The following is a 22,886-nucleotide window of genomic DNA, read 5'->3' as shown; positions in this document are numbered from 1 at the left end:
AGTGCATCCGGAAAGTATTCACAGCGCTTCACTTTTTCCACATTTTGTTATGTTACAGTCTTATTCCAAAATGGAATAAATTCCTTTTTTCCCTCACAATTCAACACACAATACCCCATAATGACAACGTGAAAAAAGTTTTTTTGCAAATTTTAGAAATCACATGTACATAAGTATTCACAGCCTTTGCCATGAACCTCAAAATTGAGCTCAGGTGCATCCTGATCATCCTTGAGATGTTCCTACAGCTTAATTGGAGTACACCTGTGTTAAATTCAGTTGATTAGACATGATTTGCAAAGGCACACACCTGTCTATATAAGGTCCCACACTTGACAGTGCATGTCAGAGCACAAACCAAGCATGAAGTTAAAGGAATTGTCTGTAGACCTTCGAGACAGGATTGTCTTGAGGCACAAATCTGGGGAGCGGTACAGAAAAATATCTGCTGCTTTGAAGGTCCCAATGAGCACAGTGGCCTCCATCATCCGTAAATGGAAGAAATTCCGAACCACCAGGACTCTTCTTAGAGCTGGCCAGCCGTCTAAACTGAGCGATCGGGGGAGAAGGGCCCTAGTCAGGGAGGTGACCGATGGTCACTCTGTCAGAGCTACAGCATTCCTCTGTGGAGAGAGGAGAACCTTTCAGGAGGACAACCATCTGTGTAGCAATCCACCAATCAGGCCTGTATGGTAGAGTGGCCAGATAGAAGCCACTTCTTAGTAAAAAGCACATGGCAGGCCGCCTGAAGTTTTCCAAAATGCACCTGAAGGACTCTCAGACCATGAGAAACAAAATTCTCTGGTCTGATGAGACAAAGATTTAACTCTTTGGAGTGAATGCCAGACTTCATGCTTGGAGGAAACAAGGCACCACTCATAACCAGGCCAATACCATCCCTACAGTGAAGCATGGTGGTGGCAGCATCATGCTGTGGGGATGTTTTTTCAGCAGCAGGAACTGGCAGACTAGTCAGGATAGAGGGAAAGATGAATGCAGCAATGTACAGAGACATCCTGGATGAAAACGTGTTCCACAGCGCTCTTGACCTCAGACTGGGGCGATGGGTCGTCTTTCAGCAGAACAACGACCCTAAGCACACAGTCAAGATATCAAGATATCAAAGGAGTGGCTTCAGGTCAACTCTGTGAATGTCCTTGAGTGGCCCAGCCAGAGCCCAGACTTGAATCCGATTGAACATCTCTGGAGAGAACTGAAAATGGCTGTGCACCGACGCTCCCCATCCAACCTGATGGAGCTTGAGAGGTGCTGCAAAGAGGAATGGGTGAAACTGCCAAAGACTTGAGGCTGTAATTGCTGCCAAAGTTGCATCAAGAAAGTATTGAGCAAATGCTGTGAATACTTATGTACATGTGATTTCTTAGCTTTTTATTTTTACTGAATTTGCAAAAATCTCATCGTTGTCATTATAGGTTATTGTGTGTAGAATTTTGAGGGAAAAAGGAATTTATTCCATTTTGGAATAAGGCTGTAACATAACAAAATGTGGAAAAAGTGAAGCGCTGTGAATACTTTTCGGATGCACTGTATATACACACACAAATACATAATTAATGTACTTACACTGATATATAAGACAAGTACAAATTCAGAATAAATGATACATTATGGTGTATTCTACATCTATGTAAACTGTTTTATATTATGCATAAGATTGTTATTGAAGATTGCAATAAATAGAGTACATAATATATTAAATGAAGTTTCACATCTTTGTGCAATCCTCTCGGATTTATGTATTATCCCTGTGATGTATTATGTGTATCTAAGCATATATGGTTTCCTATTCTTACTGTATAAATGTATAGCAGTATCTATGTGTAAGTGGCTGGAAGGAAATTATATGTATTGTGTGTATGATTGTATATCCCATGAACAGGAAATTTGCTGTGGTATATGTCTGAATAATACACAGTGATGCATACATCTAACTACTACAGTTGCAGTACAGGAAAAGAATTGTAGTTCTGGGTAAACTGAAAACTGCCTTTGTGATTGGTCATTTAATGTGATTGGCTATTTAACGTGATTGGTTATTTAATGAGATTATTTAAATGGTCATAATGTATTTGTCTAGCTATTCGTCCCTTTTTTACAGTCTCCTATAACTGACTTGCTGGGTCTCTCTAACTTACATCACTTGGGAGAAATAACATACTGAATTCAAAAAATAAATTTCTAAAATTGCAGCCAAAATCAATTTGAATCTAATTATTATAGTAAATGCAAACATACAAAAAGATTGCATACAACATACTGTAGCTTTATTTTTACTTAACTTTCAGGAAAGTTTTCTGTGCATTAAATATTTTCAGCAGCACACAATAATAACATTTGCCTTTCAACACTATCCATTAGCTACACTGTATGAAACCCCATGGCCTTGAGGCTAAGCAATTACTGATATCAGATGTGCACTCACTGGGAAAAACTGCTTTGAGTTAGGAAGGAAGAAAACCAATTCCAAACACATATAGGCATTCTACAGAGACATGATAAAGATATTTCTCATGTCAAGTTGCAGACTGCTACTCGGAAATCCCACATTTAACCAGTGAGTTGCATTGCTACTATTTCATCTAATCCTCTCCAAAAAAAGCCACACTAAATTGATTGTTTATTTAAAAACAGCAATAACAAATAGCAATGTATATAATCAGACCTTAGGAAAAGTCAGAAATTTGTTTAAATAAAGGAAGCAAAGAAGGCTCTGTATTTTCAGAAAATAATTATTGGTGTAAGGATCAAGGTTTGGAGTAACATCTAATACAATGGACAATCTATCCAGCATTAGCCACAAGACCTAAAAAGAATCACTGTTAAATATTAAGAATGTTGGTCACTCACCACTGACTAAAACACATGTGGTTCCATTGGACAGAATCACCCCAATTTTTTTTCAAACAAATAGCAGAGGCTTACACTAACTGGAAATGTAACACTATGGTTGAGAACAGAGAGCTCTGTCGACAAAAGATTGATGATAAATATGGTATGTGAAAGGTGAAATAAATGAACAGGTATATAGATAATAATAGTTTTATTAAAGGTCTGAAGAAAAAGAAGATGGATGTCTTAGAGGTAAATTTGGAGGCTTTATTTAATCTATAAGTGAGTAGAGGAACTCGTGCAAGTTCTTAGAGACACAGAAATCCATTGAGCTGTAATATAGACACAGATCAGAAGTTTCTGGTCTGGGGAAGAGAGTTATGAGGCCAAGAGTCTCAGATCGGGTATTACTGGCCTTATTGGATCCAAGAGGGGGTCATGGCTATGTTAAGTCCTAACATTCGGTTACATTCCTCACCTATTTGTGGGGGCATTCTAACTACTCATGGAGGAAGCCTGGCTTTCACAACCATTCAAATGACAAAGCCCTACTCGATGTACTAAATCAAAATAAAAAGGTTGGAGAGCCAGATACCACCTGTTTAACCTTGCATGACCATTTTTCTTGGAGTTTAACCACTGCAAAGGGGCATGGTCCATAACCAACTAGAACCAGACAGCTATTAAATAATATTTCAAAGAATTAGTAGCCCAAATTACTGCTTAACATTCCTTCCCAATAAGCAAATATTTGGTTTTCTATTTGGTTTGGTGATCTATCTCAGAAACTAATTAGTCCGACCAGCAAACTATTCTGAAGAGCCCTTGCCACCTAGTGAGCAACCTAAATTTGATTGTAGTAAGCAGCACCATCACTTGATCTCCAGGATAAAAAAAACTCATAACTTAGCTAACAAGCTTGGTCCTCATATTCAGAACAAACTGGAGACTATTTTACCTATGTTTGTGACTTCCAAAATTCATAAAGGAGGTCAAAAACCTCTTGGAGATTTCTACCATTCAAGACTTCAAAAGGAGTCCTCATGAATAGTAAAGAAACGGAATGGTAGCTGTTCACCACATTATTTTCAAAGTAGACAAACATTTTAAGCATATTTTTTAACTTTGTCTTAACCTCACAACCAACAGTTGCTTTGGGAATAATAATTGGAGTTTCAATACCAAAGCCATAAAATTTGCATGGCTTTATCGGTTAACATAGCTTAGGGTAACCCAAATCTAGACAACAATTTCTACAGTTTAGAAGCTAATTGACTGGCAGTGTATAATCGTAAAGCCTAAACTTAAAGATAAGCTTATGCTCATGTGAAGATGACTAAAAGTGTCCCACACTGATTTGCCATAAATATACAGCAAAATATGCAGCTATTGAGCTCAATATTGAATACACTAGAAATGTAATTAAATATGTTCTAACCTCTCTGCTTTTCCCCCATCTGGACCACCCTCTCTGCCCTTCCCCTATCTGCACCACCCTCTCTGAGCCACCATCTCTCTCTCTGCGGTGTCATACAACTATTCTCCTTATAGCCTCTTATAATTCTTTTGCTAGCCCTCTTCACAATTTTAACAACGTTCTCACTGAGAAACTAGGAGATGAAACTCACCATAAGCAAATATGATATTTGCACCTGCGGCTTCACGATTTATATATTCTCCACAAAGTCAGTTGGTATATGTACCCAAAGTAGTTGACAACATCTTGTCATATACAAACCCATCATTTCTTCCAAGGAAGAAAGTGGTCAGCCGTATTGATAATTTTACAGTCCAATTAGATAGTAGTCAAACTAGCAATGTAGCAATCTTTTAACTTGTTTCATCACAAGGAAGCAATTTAATCAAATGAATTTAGAGAGGTTCTGACATACTTCACATTTATATAGGTCTATTTCATTTCAGCAAGTTAATTATGCATACAGCTTAAATCAATTAGTCACAGCCATGGGTTCTAGTAAGCTAAAAATCAAATTGCAAGACAAAAAGGCAGTCCAGCTAACAATCATCCATCATGTAAAGCTTACTTTTGGCTTAATATTTTTATTCATATAACTAATCGGAATATAACCCAGTTACATGATTGTACTCAACCAATCGGATGAATGAAAATCGGATCATCATCATTATCATGACTTATTTATATAGCGCCACTAATTCCGCAGTGCTGTACAGAGAACACATTCACATCAGTCCCTGCTCCAATAGAGCTTACATTCTAAATTCCCTAAAACATATACAGACAGACTAGGGTCAATTTGATAGCAGCCAATTAACCTACTAGTATGTTTTTATAATGTGGGAGAAAGCCGGAGCACCTGGAGGAAACCCACTCAAACACAGGGAGAACATACAAACTCCACACAGATAGGGCCATGATCGGGAATCAAACTCATGACCCCAGTGCTGTGAGGCAGAAGTGCTAGCCACTAAGTCACCGTGCTGCCCATACTCAGCCAATTAGATGAATGAACATCAGAGTACAACATTATTTCAATAGGCAGATAAAGGTATGTTACCAGGGGCAGGCTGGGCTGGGGGGCATGTCCCATAATGGGCTAACTTTGGCAGGGTCACTGGGCCACTTGCATTTTTTCCTTTAAAATAGGCTGCTGAGTCGAGTCTTGCCCCCCGGGCTGAAATTTGCCAGCCCTCCCCTGTATGTTACCATCCATCTTCTGTGTAGTACTGTTACGTTAGTCAAGTCCTTAATGAAGATACAAGTTTCCATAAGAAAATATATTTAACATACAACACAATATAATATATGGCAGATAATGAAGGTCGACACACAGAAAAAGCAATCTTCTGGGTCTTAAACTAACTGCGGTCATTGGAACTCTCAGTTCCACAGAGTTCTCATCAGACCAGAAACATTCATCGGGATTCACACTTCTCTATCACAATATTCTGTTTTTCATTTCATCCTCAAATATCTCATAACTTTAATGGAATCATCTGATTGCTCTACTTATAGATTTAATTATAGAACTTAAAGATATGTTATCGTAATTATATCAGAATGAATAAATATCAGAGAGATATAAAAATTCATCCTAACCCATTGAGACATCTACTGTAGCAGTAGTATAGTGTAAAAAAATGTCAGTAATATTATTAAAATGACATATTATATTTTCAAATCAACTGACAATTATTACATCTTTTTCTAGAAAAACAGGACCTGCAAGATAACTTCAAGCACAAAAGTATTGTACTCGAATCATTCTAAACTGGCCTAATGATCTTTTTATTCTCAAATCATCTGCATTAATTCTTACTCAAATAAAAGGTCACAGTGAAACCCCTCTGTATTTTAAATGGATTGAAAAGAGACTGTGACAATATACGATGTATCCCAATGTAATGTGTCAATTAATCCATCTGGATATATGGAGCTGGTGTACCCAAAATACCACTTGTCTGCATTGTTTACATTTGTCTCCACCTTGTATTGTCTGCTTAATATGTTCAACTCCAGTAATTTCCAAACAATCTAGGTGCCCATTATGATGTGAAGCATAATGTTTTGAGACACTATGTAACAAACTTTTTCATAACATTTCTTTTGTGCTTGTTGTGACAAAACGAGTTTGATATCACCTTAACCAGCCTGTCCCTCGTTTCTCACAAAATGTGGAGCATAACAACATGTACTTTTTATAGCCCTGTTAATGTTTCCCATGTCAAAGTCGAATAATTGGATGAAAGAAAGTATATTGATTAAATTGTTTTACCGTGCGATTGCGATCAGTACACCACGTGTTATGATGCAATTGCACGATAAATAACGCACACATACACTTACACATTCATTTGCACATAGTTCATTTTATAGTTCCAACCCACAGTCGTTTATAAACAGATGTCATTGAGTTTATAGTTAAATATTATAATGTTATATGGACTTTAGTGAGATCTAATGTTCAGGTTAGAGGAAACATATCGTGTTTGGTGTCATTCTAATCCCCTATTTATCCTTAGTGATTCTGTTCCATCAGCTATAAGATCGCACCTTGTGTATGCTAGTTATGGAATATAGGGAATTAGTGATTGAATGGTATTGTGTGTATAATGTAAATAGACAAGTTTGAACTAGCTTTCAGCGGGAAGATTAGTATGCATCTGATTGGAGACCTGACTCCCACCCTTGGAGAATTGCCCCCCACCATTGGAGGGTGTCGTTTGAGCTGACCTATGAACTACCCTATACTGGACTGTCCTGGAGCCTGAACCTATGAAAACATGCCAAGTCATCTGTATTGTATTTACTGTAACACCAAATGTATATATATTGCTCACTGGAATCAGCTTACAGTCTCTTTGACCACAGACTTCAAGATTGAATGAATGTAAGCTGGATCCAGCACAGCGCGGTGTATGTATCAGCTGTACTTATTTAATTGCCATTCTTTTGCTTTTGCTAAGAAATCGCTTTGTGAGTTGGAACCACACAAATCGCATAGACAATGATTATTGGTAAACGATAAAATAACTTTAATACCCAGCTCACCAGAGTGCAAGTGCAGTGTCTCATTACTTGGGAATAAGGAGACATTGTAGACATGCCTATATAGAAGACTTTTTAATTCTATGTTGTCCATTGTAAAAAGGTGTTTGCTGTGATTGCAGTGATGCTGTTATGCATTGTTCTGAAACTGAAAAAAGGTGGGTTATGGGTAAAGATCGGGTGGGGTCCAGTTCCAGGATACAAGTGAGGGGCGGTAGCTGCATTCATTTTCCAACGTCTTTCCCTACAGGTAAGTCCTGATCACCTGTAAGCTAGTTCTGGCTGAAAAAGCTTGTAGGGTTAATAATGGGAGTGTCATTTACTCATTTTGGCTTTGCCCTTAGTGAATCTGAGTATCTCCCCATTGTCTCAGGTTGTATTCCTTCAGTCTCCTTGGAGTCATCCCAGCAGAGGACCTAGGAAGCAGTGCCGTAACTAGACATTTTAGTGCCCTGGGCGAAACAGAATTTGGTGCCCCCCCATGTACCTTTATGGGAGTAGATGCCGCTTCTCAGTGGTTAAGCATCACCGGTGTCTTCTGTCTGCTGGTGTCTTATGCTCCGTTGCTGCTTAAACGGATCCTGGAATATTGGGTGCCTGTTTGGAAAAGAGATTGTTAATACTGACCTCCTGGAAAGTTGAGCAGTGAGTGGAGAATCTAGGTCTCCCTCTCCACAACCAGACAGACTTTAAATGAGAAGCTTTTTCTGTTTAAAAACAAACCTCCTTCCACCCAATCAGCTCCAGAATTAATAGAATTTACAGTAAATGTCTATTTTCCCCATATAGCCCCAACATCAAATTAATAGCACCCACATTTAATAAATAAGCCTCCCCCAACCAGTTCTGACATTAAATTAATAACATTCCCATTTAATAAACAGACACACCCCAGGCATCAGCCCATACATTAAATTAGTAGCATTCCCATCTAATTAATAGACCTACTTCACCCCTCACCAGCTCCCACCGTTAAATTAATAGCATCCCCATTTAATGGGGATGCTATTGATTTAAGCCAAATTATTCCTCACCATACCCAACATTAAATTAAAAGTCTACATATGTAACAAACAGACTCTCACCATCCCTGACATAAAATTATTAACATTTCCATTTAACACAAATCCTATTTCCCCCATCAGCCCCACAAATTATGGCTTCAAATTTCCCCATATTGAATAGTAATTATTATTATATAATTAATATTTTATCTTCTCACCAGACCTCCCCAATCACTCCACACACCCTCCTCTCCAGACCCCTCACTCCTTCTCCGCAGACCCCCTCCTCACTCCTTCTCTCCAGACCCCTCACTCCTTCTCTCCAGACGCCCCCTACCAGACCCCTCACTTCTTCTCCGCAGACCACCTCCTCATTCCTTCTCTCCAGACCCCTCACTCCTTCTCTCCAAACCCCCCCCACCAGACCCCTCACTCCTTCTCTCCAGACCACCCCACCAGACCACTCACTCCTTCTTACCAGACCTCTCACACCTCCTTACCAGACCCCTCACTCCTTCTCTCCAGACCCTTCACTCCTTCTTACCAGTTCCTTAACTTCTTTCCAGACACTCTCCACACCAGACCCACCCACCATTCACTCCACACACCTTCCTCTCCAGCCCTCGCTCCTGTCCTCTCCAGCCCCTGCTCCTGTCCTCTCCATCCCCTGCTCCTGTCCTCTCCATCCCCTGCCCCTGTCCTCTTCATCCCCAGCTCCTGTCCTCTCTAGCCCCTGCTCCTGTCCTCTCCAGCCCTCGCTCCTGCTCCTGTCCAACACTGCAGTATTTTACTCACCGGAGCGTGTCTTCTGTCCTCTTCTAACTTCTGTGCCGGCCCCTCGTCACCTGTGTTTTGACAGTGTCCTGACGTCATTATTTGTACGTCAGGACGCAGCAGGAAGCCGGCACACTCCCGCTGGCTGTCTTCAATAGACAAAGTAGCCCTGCAGTGCCAGCACTGCAGAACTACTTTGCAATTTCACTGCTGACATGTAAAGGGCAGGCGGGTGTTGCGCCCACACCAGGCTTTGCGCCCTGGGCGGTCGCACCGCCCTCGTTACAGCTCTGCAAGGAAGGTATTGGGATGAGAATGGAAAGCCCTGTGACAGTCCCTTTTAACAGACAGCAACTCTCAGGGGATCCCCCTGACCCAGCCCCTGAAGCAAGAGAAATCTTCAGGGTATAGAGGAAAGAATGAGAGGCAGGGATGTTGACTTGTCTTTCTTTTTGATTTGATCCTGAGAAGAACTCCGGTGTTGAGGTTTAGGCTTCTTCTGGACTGAGCTTGTACATATGCAACTCAGAAGAACTCCATGGGCTTGGGTTCTGCAAGTCAGGATATCCAGGTGACTAAAGCAGCATAAGCTAGTGGGGTAAGGGACAGATAATGTGATAAACTTGGCTGGCATTTATTTACCGTTCGTATATAGTATTGTAGTGATTATTTTTATTGCAATAAATGTACTGTTGTACTTTTCTAACTGCATTTGCTTGCATGATTATAAGAACCCTAGAACGTACTGGGTATGCTACCCTGACATAGAAAGGCAATCCTGAGTTGTCTGCCAGCGTGGAGTGGGTATAATTGGGCCATATAAACTTCACACTTGTTAAAACTTGCTTTTAAATATCTAAAAGCCCTTTCTATGTACTGTAAATTACAACTACATTTCAGTACATACATTACATAGCTGTTAAAATATATGAATACACATATCTTAAAATGTCTATCTCCTCAAGCAGTTGAAATGAATTGAACTCTATTACTTTTTTTTGTTGGCAAGTAAAACAACGAGTGCCCCCACATTAATAACATGCCATAGCTTCAAATGGGATCCAATGAATTACTGGGTCAATGCCTTGTTTAATTCCCTTGTTTGGCAATGGTTTTTTAAAAACTGGGGGCTAATATATATTTTAAGTTAGCTCCTTTTTTATCTGTTTTATTTTGTTTTCATATGAAGAGCTATTGAATTTCGTAATAAAAGCACAATTGGAGATATCTTGAGGATTTTCTACATTATTTCTTTGTTTCCGATTGATCAAATTTCTTTTAGGTATCATAGATAAAAGGGCATTTCCGATTGACTTTGTAGAATGTCCTTTTGAATAGATGGGCAGGATTCCCCCTTTTCCAGAAAATTTTATTTTTTCACAAGTCATTTGCTTGGATGGTAAAAAGCAGTTTTAGAGAGACAGTTTAATACACCTAACTGTCCTTTGGGTATGTTGTCTCTCCAAACTTTAAAGTGGGCACTCTTACTGTAATTATTTGCATCAACCAGTTTACGATATGTTGAGGTGGGAACAGTAGAACCCTTGACCAACATGGACAAATCCAGAAAGAACATGATATTTGTGACTACATTTTAAATTACAGTATTTGGTGTTTAAAAAAAAATCAACAGAATTGTTCCCTCCGGACTCAAAGCAATCTAACCATCCTTCTCTGACTTCTGTTGGCGAAATTGCGGCGACTGGGGTACTCTGTCTCGTGTTTGGTGGAGTTGTCCAAATTTTGAGTCCTTCTGGCGTGAGGTTAAAGAACTGATCTATAAGATCCCACGAATACAGCTCCCTCCAAACCTGTCCTACGGTCTCCTTTCACGTCTTCCTCCTGACGTACCTAGGCAGATCTGGAAACTTGCTGGACATAACCTGACAGCACCTAGATACCTGATTGGCCCAGAATTAGAAAAAATCTGAAACTCCCCACAATTCTGGCTCTCATCAATTATGTTTGACAGGTGTTTAAACTCAAACGCATCACTAGCCTGATTTATTATTGACCCAATCAGTATTTGCCTGTTTGGAATGCTTGAAATACATTTTTTTGAAACTTAAGGATCTCGTGTTTCTATGGCTCCTTATCCATCCATATCTGCAGAACTCAGCATCTTACCCCCTTTCTTTGTTTCTTTTTTACACCCCACATTTCTTTATGAACATCCCCTCCTTCCGTCTCTCCTCAACCCCTTCCCTGGTCTCCTTTATGGATTTCTCAATATTACCAGCTTATGTATCTATCCAGTACTATCTAGTCATGTTTTCTTTGCTCTTTGTATAATAAGCACCGCCCTGACTTTTTGTATTCAAAAATATACAATACTGTAAAATCATCTAAGGCATTTATTAAACGTTCATTTGGTATGTAAAAGCACTCATAACTAAAATATGTCTTGAGCCAGTTCTAAATGGATCTTTACTTGGTGTTCCAGTTCTGCTAAAGTGAAGGCTCAAACACAACATTAAAGCTGGTAGCAAAGGCCTATTGGTAAATCTAATGGAGTTTGCTATTAGCTCCAAAACAACAATGAATTAATTTGAGAGTCACAAGTCACAATTATTTGCCACAGACACAGAGCACATAGATAATATACAAGTTAACCCGTGCATGATACTCATGCATTCTAGTCAAATCAAGCTACTCAAGGTGTTAAAAAGGTTCTTGTCATGCATTTGGGCCTAGCCCAGGCCTCCTCAGGGGAAGAGCGTTACTTCCCGACGCAAGCGCCCTTTTTTAACGTGGTTTTGTCCACATGTCACCACCTGATCATTTTTTCTCCATCACCTCATCCTTCATCTTCATCGCCACATCCTTCATCAAGCTACTTAAGGTGTTAAAAACTCCCCACTGTCACCCCCGGCAACCACCAACCACTTCCAACTGTCACTTCTCCTTCAAGAAATATATAGGTCAGTGTATAACTCTGCCCAGCAGGTGGCGCTGCAGTTTGGTGTTTTTTTTCCCACACACGCCACTAGGCATTTATATAGTAGATACTAGTTATGGGTGTTTATCCTGTTTTATTAGTTTCTACCTGCAGTGATTATCTGCTATGGATAATGGGAAACATTACTTATTATCTGGCTACAGCAACAAAATACTCTATGAACAGGTTCTAATATTAATTAGATCAACAATGAAAATGAATCATTGTGCATCCCACTTTATAAGATCAGGGCCTTATTGACTAGGCTGCAGCCTATGGCACAAGACTTTGTATAATCTGAAATTTAGTTCAAAATATAAGAGACTAGTTGTTCTCTAAAATAAGAAAAAAGCATGAAAGAAAAATGTAGTAAGGTTTTAATCTAGACTTATTCCCATGGTGAAGGCTGAAGACAATGAGTCATTCTTAGATGGGTGCATTAGGATAAGCAAGAAGGAAAGACAATGATGGGGACAGGTGCAGGCATGACAGCTCCCTCCACCTTCACATCTTGACCCTCAGTAACGCTCGTTCGTGACTCCGTTTCACTATACAGTTCTGATTTTAATGAAAGCAAAATGAGTGACAAAGATTGTCATGATCCTTTTAAAAGGCCAAATGGTGCTGAGTTTCGAAAAAACACAGGACTATAAACATTGTTGGGGGAAGTGAAGGAAACCGGAGTTTAAATGAGTTTGTTTTTACCTACCACGTATTAGGCTGGCGAGGGGGCGCTACAGGCGTATTATCCTAGGACGGCCTGGATTCTTAATCAGGCCCTGTATAAGATTCATGCAGATTTTGCCAATTTGAAAATGTATATAATCACCTATCTTGTCTGCAGGCATCCCTACTTAAAGTATTCAAACTAACATTGTAAACTTACTGCACAGAGAAATAAATGCGAGGAACTGTTATTCAGGAACATACATACAGTGCAAGAAATCTCAAATGTATAATCTTGCACTTGTTTAGTAGACGAAAACAGAAAAGAGAGAAAAGCAGCAAATCAAAGAGGTACTTTAATGCATCTCACAAATGACATACTCCTTGATATTGGCAGGTATTTTTAATAATAAAGTAAAGTAGTAACAAAAAAGCTATCCCATAAAGTTATGGGATAAGGCATGAAAGTGCCCAAGTGAAAAAATATTGTGAGGATCCCTTTTCTGCAGAGAGACTTCTAAGGCAACCATACTGCTGCAGAAAGAGATTTTAAATAAGATTACTGGAAACCACATAGCTGCATTGGTAATTTAGTTTATGGGAATGACACAGTGGACTTAGTATGAATAAACTGCTTTAAAAATTGTGGTGAGTGTCACAAACATCAGATGACCCAATGCAGTTTTCTTGGCTGTATTGTGGAACTGCAACCTCTTTTATAGACTGAAAACTGTTAGGCCATTTATAAACTTTTGTTCATTACAATTTTTGTAACATATTGAAAACATATAACACATTCCAATCAACAACTATTATAATTGTAGTTATATTTCTTAAAGCATTTCCATGAATTCTGTATACTTACAAAAAGAAGTAGAAGGACAATATCAGGGTTATCACATGCACAAGCAACATGCATTGGAGTCCAGAATTCTTCATCCTGGTGATTTATATTAACTCCTCGGTCAATGAGGATTTCTGCGGCAAATGCATTATCATAACGTGCACACTGGAAGACAGGAGGATAACATCTCAAAGCTGGAATTAAATATTTGCATAATACATTTCAATGGCTGCTTTCACAGCTGTAATTGACCAGATAACTACACATACAGGATGTGACAGATAATTATTATCTAGGATCAAATACATTTCAATGCTTACAAAGATTTACTCTGGGGTAATGTGTGCAAGAAACTGGTGACAGGAATGGAGTCTTTTTGAGAACTGGACTGAGCAGCTGAATTAAAGGATCCAGAAAAAAGTCATTTGGGATGCTCTTCAAAAAAGGACAATGAGGTTATGTATAGTTTATATCCTCAGTCCCTCTTGCACTCTGCCTATAGAAAAGGTTTCTCTTCCATATGAGGCAGTAATAGTGTATTACTACAGCAGCACATTGAAGACAGAAAGCTGCTCGTCACACCATGAATTTCACAACCACTAAGAGGAAAACCGTTCACTCACCAGTGCAGAACTGAGATAAATTGCTACAAGTGCTTGGGGGAAATTAACTGCAAATTGGAGGAGGGAATAATAAAACTGAGGCTGCCGAGAGAGATTAATTGAGTTTGTGGAATTAGTCTGGGGTCTCAGGGAAATGTGTTAAGCTTAGGGACATATAAAATGCAGCTGATATGAAATAAAATCATGTGGATAGGTAATATGTACACAATGAGGGCCGTGAGTTTAAATGGGGGTGGCAGTGCTGGAGAAGAGATTAATTGGGGGCTGAAGTTAATTCTTGCTGGTATTAGAAATGGGCCCCTATATGCTGCTGTATATGCCATATGCTGAGGTGCTCAGATCCACTGTGTCGTGAACATAGAGAACTTACAGTTATTTATAATGGTTAACCCATCACATAATTGTGGTGAATAAGGGATAAATCATAACTGCAGTGTAAATATGTTATGTCAAATGAATCCATTGATAAGTGCAGCTACCAAACTGTAAAATGTGAAGACAGAAAGTCTGTTGTATGCACATTCCAGTGTGAGAAGATAGGAGTGTCACCTATGGCAGCTTCAAAGAACCCCTGCTGTGAGATATAGCCTAAGCCTGGAATGGAGTTGTGACACCTGAATAGATTTTTAGGAACCACATAGCATGTTGTCTGGCTCAAAGAGGCCATGTGCTGACGTAGACTATATGTGATATAGACAAAAATAATTCAGTTTAAAATATGCCACTTAAATTCAATAAAAGCAGTAATTAACCACATAATCCTCAATAGCACGATGAAGGGCAGCTCATATGTCAAGCTAAGAATTCTGCCCCACAGAGAAGTTAAGAAGTGAACGTAAGCTCTCTGAATAGACTGTATTAAGGCGTGTTTAGTATCAAAAGATGGACAGATTCATAGGGGATTTATTAATGATAAAATTGGATCTGTGTGACGCTCCATAGAAAAGTTAGGTCAAATAGTAGAATTGGTTAGTAAATCAGGCAGCATGCAAATAGTGATTGAAAAAAGTGTCACAGGCCACAACCCCCTGGGGGTAGAAAGAGGTGTGGAAGGCTGAGACCAGATACAGCAAATGGTCAGAATTTTTGGGAAATCAATTCACATTGATAAGCTGTCCATCTTCCAAGCCAATTACCCTTGGCCAGAAAAGGCAATTCACGTAAGTGCTACTCTGAATGTAACCCCTTTTATTTTAAACAGTTTTGCTTGTTATGTCAATCTATTAATTGTTCATTCATTATTTTTTTATATCTGTTTGCCCTGTTCTTTTGTATATTGAATCTATAATTTAATAGGTTGTGTCCTTGATACTCTAACGAATCCATTAGCCTGTTAAGAAAAATATAGCTTACTCAAGTTAACCCTTTCAATGCCAGTGTGTGATTTGTTGATACATTTGATTAACAAACTGTGTGTGCTTGCATTTACATTTGTGTAACAATCTGAAGGTGTGAAGTGCTAACCCTTTGCTTGCTGGTGTGGGTCTTGCTAACCTGTGCGTAGCCAGAAGCTTTGTGTGCCAGTGTGGGACAGTATATTGGGGTTCTATTGCCCATATTCAATAGGTGGTGGCAAACCTGAAGTGTGTGGGGTTGTGAGCACTGTTTAGGGCGATTCAGTTATTTTATAACCTGTGTGATAGATAAAGAGAGACTGCGGGCTGGAATCGTGTAAACTCATATAGCAAATATCCCAAAGTCACGGCAGCTGGAAGTGTGTTCGTGACACACTGATACATTTGTTTGTTTTGTATTTGTTGCATTTATTGTTCTTTACCATTGACCTTTATTATGAATGTTGTGGTATAGAGTACTTAGGACTACTGAGTTTAACCATTTAATTTATGGCAAAAATGCAATGCAAACATACACATCTCATTTAGTGCCTTTGGATATGGTAAAATCTATTTTACCAAAGTACTGTCTTTTAAATGCTTATTTGTTAGTAATTTTATTAGTAAAAAATGTGGAATGCCCAGACAAATTTAGTAAGGTGTAGGGCATACTTACCAACTTTGAAATGTTGGTATCCGGGAGCCTGCGGGGGAGTGATGGGGCGCGGGCCTCCAAAATGCGCATCATTTTGGACCCGCCCCCGTGACGTCATGACGGCGGGGGTGGGGCCAAACGGCGCGATTTACCGGGAATCGCGGTGTTTGGAAACTAATTCTGCCCACTTCACTAGGAAATGGTCACTTTCTAGTGAAGTGGGCAGATCCAGGAGATTGCCACAGTCTCCCGGGAGCCCGTGAGACTCTCGCAAAATGCGGTAGTCTCCCGGACATTCCGGGAGAGTTGGCAAGTATGGTGTAGGGTGCTCGAGTGTATCTTGAACTTTACAGGATTATTCTACCATGCTGAGGTGTGTAGTAGCTTGTTGGCCTCCAACGGCTCAATAAAGTCTCTATTCTCTTGAAGTAAGCAACCGTTCTGGGTCTCCTCTGAGAAAGCTTGCTGAATTTATGTCTGCATGTAATATTATTATTATTATTTGTGTAAATCATTGTATTGTGCTCACACTATTTACCTTTTTCTTTATATTTGTTATGTTCTGCTATTTATACTTAGAAATGCATATAAAATATAATAATAAAACAAGAGAATCAATACTTACAGTAAATATTAGGGACATAAAATGTAAAAACGGCACTAAGTTTATTCATCCTTGAGTATAAAATGGCAGTTTGTTTGCTCTCTAAAGGAAGAAAAACTCTGTGACCCTTCACAAATGAAGGACATTTCTTTTTGTTGCACTGCAGTACTGTAGGTGCAAACAAAGAGCTTACTTAGCTACACCATGATCCAACCCCATATTTGCCAATTCTTAATGATTAAAGTCCGGGAGATCTTGGTCATGGGCGTGACACTGTCAGTTACGTCATTTTGGCCATGCTTCCCGCGACAAAAAAACGCCATTTTGTCACGGGTGGCGGTGCCGAAAAGACGTAATTCGCTGCAAATCGCGTATTTACGGCTCCCACCTAGGAAGTGGGCAGGATGCGGGAGAAATGCCTGCTTTCCCGGGAGTCCAGGAGACCTACCCGGATTTCGGAAGTCTCCTGGACATTCCGAGAGAGTTGGCAAGTGCCAACTCCCAAACTGTCAGAATGAAAATATAATACCTTCGCAAAACCAGCGTCTTCATATTGGCATGCATAAGCTTGTGTTTAAAATGTGTAAAATAAGCTTTAATGATGTAGAATGGGCGTTTGCCCACTGTGAATAACCTCTTACATTCTTGCATAAGAAAATGTATGTACAATCCTTTTTACAATTCCTGAAAAACAAACTTACCAGATGAAGTAGACATCCTCCTGAAGTGGTAAGAGTGTGGGGATCAGCACCATCCTTTAGTAACTGCAATACTGCAATTTTATATAACATGAATAAAAATATGTACATTTATTTTTATGACTACAGGCATCATTTTAAACACATATCAGTTTATCCATCAAAGCACAGGCATTGGCTACTGAAAGTCAATATTTTCTGATTAGACTAAGGCTAAAGTGCAGAATGATTAATAACTGCTATACTGCGTTTGTCAACATAAATAAATAATTTTAAAAGTAAACTTTTCAAGAAATGTAGACATGTATTTCTCCTACTTGCCTTATTTTAATAGTTTGCACTTTCCCTTTGATATCTACACAATATGGACAAAAGTATTTGGCCACACCTGTTAATTATTGAATTGAGGTGTTTCAATCAGACCTGTTGCCAGAGGTGTATAAAATCAAGCACCTAGCCATGCAGTCTCCATTCGCAAACTTTTGTGATACAAAATGGGCCATTATGAAGAGCTCAGTGACTTCAAACGTAGTACTGTGATAGGATGCCACCTTTGCAATAAGACCGTTTGGGAAATTTCATCCCTGCTGGATATTCCATAGTCAACTGATATTATTAAAAAGTGGAAGCAATTAGGAACAACAGCAACTCAGCCACGAAGTGGAAGATCACGTGAAGTCACAGAGCGGGGTCAACAACTGCTAAGGCGCATGGAGAGCAAAAGTCGCCAATCCATAGCTGAAGAGTTCCGACCTTCCACTGGCTTTAATGTAAGCAAATAAACTGTGTGGCAGGAGCTTAATGACGTGGGTTTCCATGGCCAAGCAGTTAATTGCAAGCCTCACATCACCAAGACCAATGCCAAGCTTTGGATGGAGTGGTGTAAAGCACACAGACACTGGACTGTGGAGCAATGGAAATGTGTTCTGTGGAGTGACGAATCACGCTTCTCTATTTGACAGTCAGATGGTCGAGTCCGGAATTTGGCGGATGCCAGGAGAACGATACCTGCCTGACTGCATTATGCCAACTGTGAAGTTTGGTGGAAGGGGATAATGGTATGGGGCTGCTTTTAGGGTTTGGGCTAGGCCCCTTATTTCCAGTGAAGGGCAATCTTAATGCTTCAGCATACCAAGTCATTTTGCTTCCAACTTTGTGGCAACAGTTTGAGAGAAGGCTTTTTTCTATTTCAATATGTCACGGTTTGGTAAATTGGATTTTTTGATCTGCCCAACTTGACGCTACTCCTAGCAAGGTGCGGAGTCTAATGAATGAACGGTTTTCACCAGGGACCACCGCAAGGTGGTTTGATCTTAGCTGTGTCCGCCCGCAGGTTGCGGCCCTTATCAGGAGTGTCAGACGAGACCCTTAAGGGGAATAAACTGAGTGAGAAAGAAAAGATACCGCAGAGGAAGTGGAGAACAAGCCCTGTAGACAATGATGTAACTGAATGACGTGGCATAAGCTCCTGTGGAGAATAGTGTTGAGAAATGGAGATGCAAGAGATCTTAAGACCAGCAATATGGAAGAGGGAGATGAACGCTCTTGTGGCCAGTGGCACAATAAGGAATATGCTCTTCGGCCTGCGGCAGAGGGAACACAGATGGAGCGTGAGCTCTTTAGCCAACAGCACAACGGAGATAGGTGAAGCGTACGCTCTTTGGCCAGCGGCACAGTGGAGTCAGGTGGAGCGTAAGCTCTTTAGCCAGTGGCACAGCGGAGTCAGATAGAGCATAAGATCTTTAGCCAGCGGCACAGCGGAGACAGGTGGAGCGTAAGGTCTTTAGCCAGCGGCACAGCGGAGACAGGTGGAGCGCACGCTATTTAGCCAGCGGCACAGCAGAGACAGTTGGAGCGTAAGCTCTTTAGCCAGCGGCACAGTGGAGACAATTGGAGCGTAAGCTCTTAGCCAGCGGCCCAGCGGAGACAGGTGGAGCGTAAGCTCTTTAGCCAGTGGCACAGTGGAGACAGTTGGAGCATAAGCTCTCAGCCAGCGGCACAGCAGAGACAGGTGGAGCACTGAAGACCAAAATGGAACACACAGGGAGCAAGACGGTAAGTCTATAACCAGGCAGGTATCACGATCAACAGGCACTGAGGAGAAGGAAGAAGTGCCTTTTAAAATTTGGAGCCAGAATGGTTAACCAATTAGGAGCATGCAGAGGACATAAAGGATAGAGTTTGCGCATGTGCAGAGCCAGAGTCAGGACGCCAGCAGCCAGAACAGTGAGGGACAGATGAGCGTGTCGGTCCTCGGTTATGGAAGCCGAAGGACCGCCATGTGACACAACATGACTGCAAGGACTACAAAGACATAGTTTGATGAGTTCGGTATGGAAGAACTTGACTGGCCCACATAGAGCCCTGACCTTAACCACATTGAACACCTGTGGGATGAACTGGAACAGAGATTGTGAGCCAGGCCTTCTCGTCCAACATCAATGCCTGACCTCATAAATACTCTACATGAATGGGTACAAATTCCCACAGAAACACTCCAACATCTTGTAGAAAGCCTTCCAAGAAGATTTGAAGCTGTTATCGCTGCAAAAGGGGGACCAACTCCATATTAATATATATGATTTGAATATAATGTCATTACAGTCCCTGTTGGTGTATTAGTCAAGCGTCTGAATATTTTTGTCCACATAGTGTATATATGCACAAACCTCAGCAGACTTCAGCACAAATTCATATAAAAACCATCTTGTTATACAAATCTATAACTAAAACAAAGCACAACAATATCTATTTATCTATATATAATATATATATATATATATATACACATACGGAGAAAGAGAGAGAGAGAGACTTTAGAAGCCCTGCTGAGACTTATGGAAACTTAATATTTGCATATGGAGTATATAGGAAAAAGTGAGGTACAGAATGTAAAGATATATGAAAAGTGGGATACAGGGTCAGATTGTGAGGAAGATGCTCCAACAAAATTGCATTGCATTGTTGCCAACATTTTATAATATTTTACAGGCCCTTTGGCGCTGGGTACAGATGAGCAAAATTTTCAAAACAGTTAGCCGAAGTATTCACTTTGTTCCACATTTAGCAGTGAAATTTTGCATGTTGAATGCATTTGACCATACGTGTTCCGAGTCCTATCCCAACCACCATGTCAATGTCCCAGCTCTATTTATAGACTATACAGTCCATTAAAATGCTAATTTACAGATGCAGTATGGAACAACAAAGCAAAAGCGTAACTTCCCACCCCTGAGAAATAACCTGTTCCGCCACCAAACTCGCAGCAACCATGCTCATCCCTACTGCTGAGCAAGATCATCTCAGCATGTCATTTGTGATACGTTATAAAGATGTTAAGCCCAGAGTATGAATGAGAATTGCATTCAATACAGAAAACAACAGGAATTGTTTTATGCAGACTGTCAATATGGGACCAAAATAGAAATTAAGTACTGCTGGCAACTTTGCAACTGTAAGAAAGTAATAGCTATATGAGTACCAAAATGAAAACGTTCCCTCCTCCTCCTATATCAGTTTGGATATGCTTGCATGCATGTGAGTGAATTGCCGCTCCTCTGGTTTGCTTGTGACAACAAATGACTACATTAGAAAAACAACATATCCATCAACTAATAAGACAACATAATATTTTCTTTTATTCACCTATTGTTCTGCCATAATGATTGGGCGTTGTGCGGAACTCTTTGCACAATGTATAATCACTTGGTTTCTCACTTGTGCTGTCTTAAATGTGTTATTCCTCTTACCTTCTTTGTCATCCTGGTGGATTATTGCATCTTGTATCTTGTCAGAAAGCTGGAAATTTACTTTGTAGCTTTTCCTTTGTTTGCTTCTTCTTTTGCTGCCATCTTGTTTTTGAAGAGCTTTTTCCCGCTCGTAATAAGCCTTGATTTGGTCACAGCGCATACGCCTCACGAGACGTTGGCGCTGGCCCAAAGGAAGAGTCTCGAGCAAACACTGGTCAATTTCCATGTCATGTGATCGAAAAACATTACAAAGTTGGAAACAGCCTTTGAGAGAAACAAGAGATAAGAGAGAAATACTAGTAAGTTTAATATATTGCTAGTCAAGTTTTACATTTCATATGGTCAGAATGGGATGTAGTTGACAATGAAAATGTTGGCAGATTGTATAGTCGCCAGTTATAATGTCGAGATAAAGGGTTAGATTTAAACCAGCAGTATCGCCGGCGCTGTTGACCAGTAATAACACCTGCAATACAGTAAAAAAACAAAAACAAGGAAATATAATATAATTGGGGAATTTCTATGGGTTAAACTCAAGCAGCCGTGGGAAATCCCCATGTTATAAATAGAACCAGTGCGGCTAAGAGTTCAGTTTGTGCAGGGAGCTAGTTTAGCATTGTGTAATTGTTTTTTTGTTTTGCCAATCATTTGGATATATGACAGCTAAAGACCCGTGGATGCTGGTGAGTATATAAAGATGGTAAATGAGGGTTTGCGTAGGGGTGTTATTTCATTTTTCTTTGGTGCACTACAGGTCCCAGTGGGCCAAGGGTGACAGAAATGCTGACACTTCTGGTTCCTCAAGTGCCAGCATGCACTGACAGCCATGGGTATGCTGGTACTTATAGTTCTACAAGCGCTAGCATGCTCAGACAGTTAATGGCAGCCTGGCCATGCTGGGACCTGTAGTTCACCAAGGATGAAATGGTATTTTACATTATTATAATTACTATTAATCCACACCCACTGCCCAGGGGTGTGTCAGGAGCCCTTGTGCTTTAAGCACGATGCTGGGTACCACTAGGGAGGAGGTTCCGCATTTTTATTTTACGGAACCAATCTCCCTAGGGAATCCAGCCCTATGCTGACTTGTCATTATTGCTGGGGACCCCGATTTTACTAGTACCAGCCTAGTCTGGCAGCACTAGGGTTGGATTAGCTGTTTAGGGGGGGAGGGGCAAGCTTTTTTTTTTTTATTTACTTCTGTTTTTTTTACAAGGTATTGTCGGTGGTATTGACGCTTTAAATCTAAACCTTTACGTCGACATTGTAACTGTCGACGTTATAACATGTCGACATGCTGAATGTCAACATCATGGTATCAACATTCTGAATGTCAACATTTTGCACCAAACCTGTCAGAATACTGATGCATAAAACATATTACATAGCTGTATTTAAAATTATCATTATAACTAGGGATGTGCACCGGCGACTTTTGAGGTCTCGTGTTTTGTGTTTTGGATCCGGATTTTCGTTATTTTTGAGGTTCGGATTTGTCTCGCAAAACACTTGACGAAAGGTCTCGGTTCGGATTTAAGGTATTGGATTCGGATTTTTTTTGAAAAAAACATAAAAAGTTTAAAAATCAAGTTTTTGGGCTTATTTTCACTCCTAGG

The 22,886-nt window shown here is 40.1% G+C and overlaps 1 protein-coding gene across 1 annotated transcript in view; it reads right to left on the bottom strand.

The window, feature by feature from the left end:
- Nucleotides 1–21,525, bottom strand: part of MYO16 (myosin XVI) — a 234,011-nt gene extending 212,486 nt beyond the window's left edge. Inside the window, exons 1-3 of the mRNA XM_075200000.1 lie at nt 21,268–21,525; nt 17,522–17,592; nt 13,626–13,769 (exon numbers count right to left, since the gene is read on the bottom strand). Of these exons, the coding sequence (XP_075056101.1) occupies nt 13,626–13,769; nt 17,522–17,592; nt 21,268–21,493 (441 nt within the window). The 5' untranslated portion in view covers nt 21,494–21,525. The remainder of the gene's footprint in view (nt 1–13,625; nt 13,770–17,521; nt 17,593–21,267) is intronic.
- Nucleotides 21,526–22,886: the final 1,361 nt, after the last annotated feature.

This window comes from Mixophyes fleayi, chromosome 2 (genome assembly GCF_038048845.1).
Source record: "Mixophyes fleayi isolate aMixFle1 chromosome 2, aMixFle1.hap1, whole genome shotgun sequence".
Taxonomy (NCBI): Eukaryota; Metazoa; Chordata; class Amphibia; order Anura; family Limnodynastidae; genus Mixophyes; species Mixophyes fleayi.
Note: the sequence above shows the minus strand (reverse complement) of the source record. Positions and strands in the feature narration are given on the sequence as shown.